Source organism: Gossypium arboreum, chromosome 6, assembly GCF_025698485.1.
Source record: "Gossypium arboreum isolate Shixiya-1 chromosome 6, ASM2569848v2, whole genome shotgun sequence".
In the NCBI taxonomy this organism is placed as follows: Eukaryota; Viridiplantae; Streptophyta; class Magnoliopsida; order Malvales; family Malvaceae; genus Gossypium; species Gossypium arboreum.
Window position 1 is genome coordinate 139,937,364 of NC_069075.1, and position 8,066 is coordinate 139,945,429.

Below are 8,066 nucleotides of genomic sequence, written 5' to 3' on the forward strand. Positions count from 1 at the left end.
ATATTATTATTGGTATAAGAAAATATAGATTCAAACGTATTGAAATATATTTATCCTCATATTTAAATATTGAAAAGAGATTATATAGGTAATTTTAAATATTGTATAAAAAATATAATCTGATATTAATTGGATAGTGAATGTAGCTTATAAATTTTAATATAATATGTAGAAATAAAAATTGACATAGCATCACACTTGTGATAATATGTTTTTGCTCTAAATTTTGAAAATATCATAACTTTAACTTAATGAATTTAATAGCTACTATTTGGTCAAAATTAAAATTCTAAAAGTATAAGGATTGAAAATCACCAACTTAAAATATAAATAGTAAATCCACAACTTAAGCATAATATATATACTAATAGCATAATTTAACCAAGAAATTAATAAACAAGATTATCCCTAGAAACCTATAACAAATCATATATATATACAAGCAAACTAATTATTATAAAGTACAAATCAGATAAAATTAGTGGTTGATCTTGTGAGTAAGTTTTTAGAGGCTAATAAAATTTTCAAAAATTTTAAGAGCTAAATGAGATTTTTTTAAAAAATTGAGGATCTAATTAAAATATTTAATTTTTTATAAAATTAATGAAATTTTTCAAAAATTTGAGAGACCTAATTAAAATTTTCTGAAAATTTAAAAAAATTCCAAAATTTTAAGAGATGGACTCCGCCTACGTAAACTAAAATAAATCTAAATAAAACTTGTAAATAAATTACAGTATGTTTTAGCTAAGATTAGTATAATATTGTGTTTAAAAATGAGATGATAGAATAAAGTAATTTGTAAATCCGTATGAAGTACGTTCGATTAAACACTGTAGAGATTCAAGAATTTGTATGATCTGGTAGCCATATTTTAAAGAGACAAAGTACAGTGACGAGAAGGGACCCATAGTTTCCGTACTTGATCAAGTGCTACGACCAAATTTAACGTGCTCAAAGCACTAAGCAAAACCTACCCACCACCAACACTCCCATCAATTTCAATGTATTTTTATGACCCAAAATGCACCCACCTCCAACCATCTTCCTCTCTTTGCTACGTCTATCAGTTACATGAAAGAAAAGAACAATGGAGAATGAAGAATCATCGTCAAGTAGACCAGCTATAGGGTTTCCTCTGGGTTTAGCCCTTCTTTTGATCTTATTATTCTGCATAAGTGCTGTCCTTATTTGTTACCTAAACTGGCAGAAGCTTCGTGTCCTTATCCTCCGATCGTCTGATCAAGATCAGGACGATATCGAATCGGATATCGGTCGTTCACCGGAACTCGAAGTTTCATCTACTGTCATGGTACGGTGTTTCTCTTTTTCTTTCTTTCTCTCTTTCGTATTCGTTTACTCGTAATTGTGATTGTGATTGTGCTTATGTTGGAAACAGAAGCCAAAAGGTAAAATTGTAGGGCAAAGTATGCCGGTTTTGATGCCAGGAGATAAGGTACCAAGGTTCATAGCAATGGCTTCTCCATGTGAGCCACCAAGAACGGAGACGATAACCATAACGGTACCAAAACCTCCGGCTCTTTCGGTGCCGTTTTATTACTCGTGATCGTTAAAACTATCTACTCGTGTCAGGTATTACTGGTACTTGGTCATTAAATTTATGCTGATAGATTGCATATTAGACGCTGTATATAATTCACGACAGAGCAATGTTCCAAACAAAGAATATATCTATATGTAATTTTTTTTTCCTCAAGAAATTGTTTATTGTAAATTCTGATCATCAAGATCATGGACGGGAATACATGTCTCTTAACGTGAAAAACAAGTTGCAATTATTTAGGGTTAGAAGCGTTAATGAGTTCAACTCGATCCATATTAAGTTTAAATATGATATTAAAATATTTTATATTTATTTAAACTCGACTCAGCTCGAAATATAGTTTAAAATTTTGCTTAAACTTATTTATATTTGTAAATAGTTAATCCAAGTTTATTTTAGAATCACTCAAATATTTTAATTTTTAAAAGCTAAATATATTATATTTAATATAATATTTAATAATTTATATTTTTTTATTTATCAAAATTTTATATATAAGCATCACATTTTTAAATTTTTACATAATATATAAAAATAATATAATATAATATAATATATTAAGATTTTAGAAAATAGGTGCGTGCCTTGAATGTTCGATTCTAAACTTGGCCCATATTTTCGACATAATTTTTACTCAAACTCTCCCAAATTTCAGTTAAAGGCTCAAACGAACAACCCGATCATGAATAGGTCTATTTACATATATTTATTTTTGTCCAAAAAATTTAATTATCGGTGAATAATTTTATAGCCTCATTCATCAAGGTTATGTATCATAATTATATTTTGAAGCCATATATTTATATAAAATTTGACAAATTTATGCACTCATTATAACCATTAACCCTTATCTGTCGCCGAAACAGGGTCATGGAGTTTTACCTAATTATTCTTAATTCAAGCTAATTTACCTAACTAAAACCTAATTAGCTACACAACTAACTTCGTAAATATTTATTCAGTTTTACGCAAACGGAGACCTAAAGTCGTTACACTCATTTTCTCTTTATATTTTTTTTCATTTTTTTGAAGTTTGTATTTAAAAATTATCAAATTAATGTAGAATCAAACTAAAACTAAAGACATGGACAAAAAACATGACCACCAAGTATAAAGATTGGACTCAATTGGATGGGTTTATCATCAAGATTTTATAACAAGAAAAATGTCACAAATTAGCATATGTTGCCATAAGATTGAGGCCCACCCCAAGAACTTGTTCATAAAAAAAAAAAATTAGATATTTTCATGGGTCCATCAAGCTATGGCCCATAGCTCAAGTTTGAATTTCATTCGGCGGCCCAATTTGATAATTTATTTCATTGTCTGGGAGTTAGATTGCATTTTGCCCTCTCTATTAAAAAAATAAGCAAATTAGTCCCTGCTCGTTAGATGAAAAAGTAAATTCGTCCCTTTTATAAAAAAATTCATCTATTTAAACTATTAAAAACTGATATGACTGATGAAATAATTGGACAATGACACGTGGCGTTTCACTTGTACTTCAAGTGTACAAGACTAGTGACGTATAGTAGAAATGGATGAACTTTCTAACAGAATGATCGATTTGTTATTTGATCTAACATTTAGGGATTAATTTGCCCATTCTTTAAATAGATTAGACAAAATACAATTCAATTTTTAATAAAAGGACCTCTATAATAATTTTACTAACTGTAGTCAGATTGAAGTGAAATTTTGGGACATATCTAATTGAGAATATAGATTAAAATTAAACATCTAATAAAAATGGGGCTAGTCTTTTAACTCTCTCAATTCAAGCTTTTACTTAAGTTAGCTTAAACTAAAATTAAATATTAAAATTTTAATTATGGTTGATTTTTAATTTTTATTACCATGTTTTTTTTTCTCAAGACAAAATCCCGAAATATCTGCTGAAATATTGGGCATCCAACTAAATTATCTTCAATGGAAAGGATTGAGAAAAAATATTACCAATATCTGTTTGAGAGAAAATTATTATTGTTTATGTCAAGGGTTTAGCTTATTATAAAATAAATACATGATTAGTTCAAAGGATTATTTTAACCATTAAATTAACTACCCCTTCAATAGATTAGCTTTAACTATTTTAGTATTGGAAGGACAATTAGTGACACTAGCAAGGTTTAGGTTTTACATGTGTATATATAATACAAATCAAATAAAATTAGATAACTTTAGCGACGAAGAAAACTCTAATCTGATTGGTTTCGACTTGACTTTACTCGTTTTATTAGGGTTAGATTTTTATTTTTGAAAAATCAAGTTTATGGAGGGTTGAATTGGGTGAATTTAAAAAATTAGTCGGGTCGGGTAAGATTGGATTTGAGGTAAATCTGCCCTGCCTATCTCGAGATATTTACTAAAATGTCATTAATATATATCTCGAGGTAAATCTGCCCTTCTTTTTTTATTCACATGTTACTTTGTTTATTTGTTATTAAAATCCTATAATGTGAGTTTCCTTAATTTGGGTTATTTAGGGATGGCAACGGGCAAGACAGGGCGGATTTTTGCCCAACCCGAACCTTGATGAATTTACCTCGACCTTGACTTGACTCCAACTCTTAAAGAAAAAAAATTGTCTCGAACTCGAACCTGAAATTTAATAAGAGATCTGACCCAACCCAAAATTAATTTAATTGTTTTATTTTATTTTGAAGCAAATAAAAATATTTTTTTTAGTTTGTACTTAAAAACTTAATATATATTTATATATATTTAACCCTTAAATAAGAGTATAAACATGTTTCAGTATGCTCAAATTCATATTGTCCTATATTAATAATAATGTCGATGCTAGACGAACTAAGACTTAATTGACCACATATATATATAGGTTTAGTTACATGACTTTATGATGATGACGTGGCAATGAGGTGGAGCACATCATAAACTAAAATATTTGAGATAACTACGAAGTTCATTGGTCAATTTGGGTTTATGTGCGATATTAACATATTTTCGTTATATTCAATTAGATTGTTAATCATCCATTATTTTGAAATTAAACTATTATTTAATATAATATTACTCTTTTATATTAAAAGTACCGAATATGGTTTATGTGTGCTTAAGCTCATATAGATTCAAAATATAAACCTCAAAATTTGACTAAATTTATCGATATTTATGAATGGTTAACCTAAATTGTTTTAAGCCCTGAACATATTATTTTTAAATTCAAAAGAATAAGTTTATATTATTATTAATTTAACATTTAATAAATTTATATATATTCATTTATTAAAATTTTAATAAAATAATATATTACATACTTAAAAAAATATCCGGTTGGGTTAAGATTGGGCCTTTGAATGTGTAACACCCTTCACCTGTCTTAACGTACGATACAAGTGGTGATTTAAATAAAATTAATACGTTGTGAAATGGTCGTTTTTATGAATAAATTTTGGGTTCGAGTCTAAAAATATCCAATAGCACCTTCCATCCATACTGTGCATCGGGACAGGTGAGGAATATTTTAAATGAACTCTTTTTTGTCCAATGCCATGTTTTGCGTTTAATATTTTCGTCCAAATCCTCTTAAATTTCGAGCATTACTTTCAACTTTAACAAGTAGTCCAACTCTTGAACCATGTATATACATGAATTAAGGTTTTCTTTTTTTGGAAAAGAAATCATGGTTCACATTAAATCTTCGAGTTTCCTGAACACTCTCGATCCCTTCTCTTTATAAAGCAAATATTTTTAAATTAAAATATTAGCAAAATATTAGCTAATTTTTTTATTTAAAACACAATTTTAGTTTTATTCCTCTATTATGTTGAAATTATAGTTTTAATTCCTTTTTTAATTTCATATAATTTAGTCTCCCTATTTTTACAGTATTAATAGTATGACTAAATTGATGGCACAGTTAATTGATATCGTTAATGTGATAATATGAAAATTTTAAACCAGTTTTAACCATTCAATAGACATGTAAATTTATTATTTGTTAAACACGATTAATTATGTTTTCACTCAACCTTGATTGATAAACAAATAACAGTTAAAAGATTTCATGTCATAATTTTAATGACAATAACTAGCAGTGCTATTAATTTAGATCTAATAATAAAATTTATAAAATTAAAGATACGAAATTATGCCAAATTAAATTATACGGATTAAATCTTAATTTTAACATAACAGAAGGACTAAGATCAAATTAAGCCAAGTTAAAAAGAATTCCTGTCCTTGTCGTCCCACTCCTACAAAATCACATATCAACACGCGTGCCACCATCATCATCAAAACTCCCTTGGAACGGAAAGGGGTCCCACATCGTTCATATTTCATTCACTTCCACTAACAAACATCCTTGTTTTCTGATTGGTACGTGTATTAAACGTACTGACAAAAAGCGCGTATAAGAGTATGAGAGAGAAAAGCAGTGAAGGAAGGAAGTTATATGTCGCGTTCTTTAGCCGGCAATCCAAAATGAATTTTTTAAAAAAAAATAATAATAAAGCAGCTTTTTTCTTTGTCCCCCAAACACATCATATCGCTTCAATCTGTTTCTGTTTGTCCACCTCTTTCATTTTTTTTCTATACTTCTGTTTAATGGTCTAATTGTGGTTTTAGTCCTTCTACTATGATGAAATTTAAGATGTAATTTTTTTTTCCTTTTTAATTTGATACAAGCGATCCTTCTACTTGTTATCAGTATATCCAAATTGATAACATTGTTAGTTGTTATTATTATAGTGAAAACGTGAATTTTTTTACTGTTATCTAGTGACACAATTACAGTCAAATGAAAATAAAATCAATCATGTTCAACTAGTGTTAAATTTGTATCATCTGAATATTTAAGGAGACAAATCTTAAAATTATACATGAATTTTGATTCAATGTGTAATGTTATACGTAAACTTTGATTTTATGAAATTTTATTTGATTCAATTTTTATAAATCACTAACACAATTATCAATGTAGATCATTTTACATTTACATATTACATACAAAAATAATTATATTTATCTTATTTAAATGTGTACAGTTGAATCAAAATCAAAGTTTCATATGTATAATTATATCAAATCAAAGTTCATATATTAAATCAATACTTTAAATCATTTTATTTAATTATGTCGAATAAATAAATGAACGTTTTAATTTTATTTGGGTTGATGTATACTTTGCCCCTTAAACTTCACCACTTCTATTTAATTGGTATTTTTAAAAAAAATCTAAGTAGTACTCTAAACTTAGATCATGTCACGTACTTTAATAACTTTATTATAACATCGTGAAAATGTGATGATGTGGCAACGTCAACCAATAATATGATGACATGTAACAATCTTATGACATGTGACAAGCACTAATAAAAAATTAAAAATAGATCTTTAAAAATATATAATTATTTCATGTCCAAAATAAATCTGAACGAATGAATATCCAGATTCAAATGAATTTAGAAGTCATTTTATCCAAATTCATTCTGTACATTTTCTTTTATATTTTTATATATTTTAATAGAAATTTTAATTGTACAATGTTCCTACAATCTCAAAAAATTTAAAAATCATGAAATTATAATTTATGAATAGTAAGAATTAAAAAGGTTTCTTAAATATTTTCTCAAAACTCATGATAATTTATTAAAATAAAAAATCAACCAAAATCTCTTAAAAAAACTTATTGAAGCAAAAACAAATAAGAAAACATATTAGGTGAATTAAACTTACAAATAAATTATATATATATGTAGAATCTCAAATTGTCCGGGCCCGATTATAGCAAAACCCAACCAAACCTCTAAACTCACTAAAACTCTTAACTCATGACCCATTTACATCTACCCAAACCCATTACAAAACCTAAATATTAAACCCAATTCAAAAGCCCATTAAGTCCCCCTAAAAAAAACCTAACCCAAAAAAAAAAAAAAAAAAAACACCTAACCCAAAAAAAAAAGAAGAAAAAAGAAAAACCTAACCCAAAAAAAAAAACTAAAAAAACCCTAGCCACCTAACCACTTTCCCACTTGCCCCATTTTTCCTCCTATTTTTGATATCTATTGTCTACCACCACCACCTACAAAATAGAAAAAGAAATAATAGAAAATCATGTAAAAGATGGCTATAAAAAGCCATTCAAAAATCATGTAAGGAAAAAGAGGGGGGATTTTACAAAAGATTGAAAAAAAAAAGAGGAGACAAACACAAAAATCCCTTCAAATTTTGAACACAAAAGAAACATCAATAAAAAGGTTGCATTTTTTTTTTTTTTCCTCTTCTTTCGAATCTTTTTTCTTTCTTTTTTTTGTGTTGTTTTTTTCTTTCTTTATATATACATATATTGTTAAAAAAATTTACCTTTTCCGGCCACCGTGGGCGGTGGCTCTGCAACCAAGCGGCATGATCGACGATCGACGGTGACCGCCCCCTTTGGCGGATTTCCTTTCCCCCTCCTTCTCTCTTCTTTCCCCTTCTTTTTTAGGTATTTTATATATATTATGTATATATTTTTAATGCCATTAGTTAT

At 27.7% G+C, this 8,066-nt stretch overlaps 1 protein-coding gene across 1 annotated transcript; it reads left to right on the forward strand.

Annotated features, from left to right (window-relative positions):
- Positions 1-958: 958 nt before the first annotated feature.
- On the forward strand, positions 959-1,789 carry LOC108456528 (uncharacterized protein At5g65660-like). Its single transcript, XM_017755084.2, has 2 exons — positions 959-1,312; positions 1,400-1,789. Exons 1-2 carry the CDS (start codon positions 1,091-1,093, stop codon positions 1,565-1,567), a joined length of 390 nt encoding a protein of 129 aa, XP_017610573.1. The 5' UTR covers positions 959-1,090; the 3' UTR covers positions 1,568-1,789.
- Positions 1,790-8,066: the final 6,277 nt, after the last annotated feature.

Excerpts from the sequence above, each read along its gene's own strand:
- LOC108456528 (XM_017755084.2), top strand. The coding sequence starts at position 1,091 with ATGGAGAATGAAGAATCATCGTCAAGTAGACCAGCTATAGGGTTTCCT. Across the intron at positions 1,313-1,399 it reads AAGTTTCATCTACTGTCATG|AAGCCAAAAGGTAAAATTGT; the intron begins GTACGGTGTTTC and ends TGTTGGAAACAG.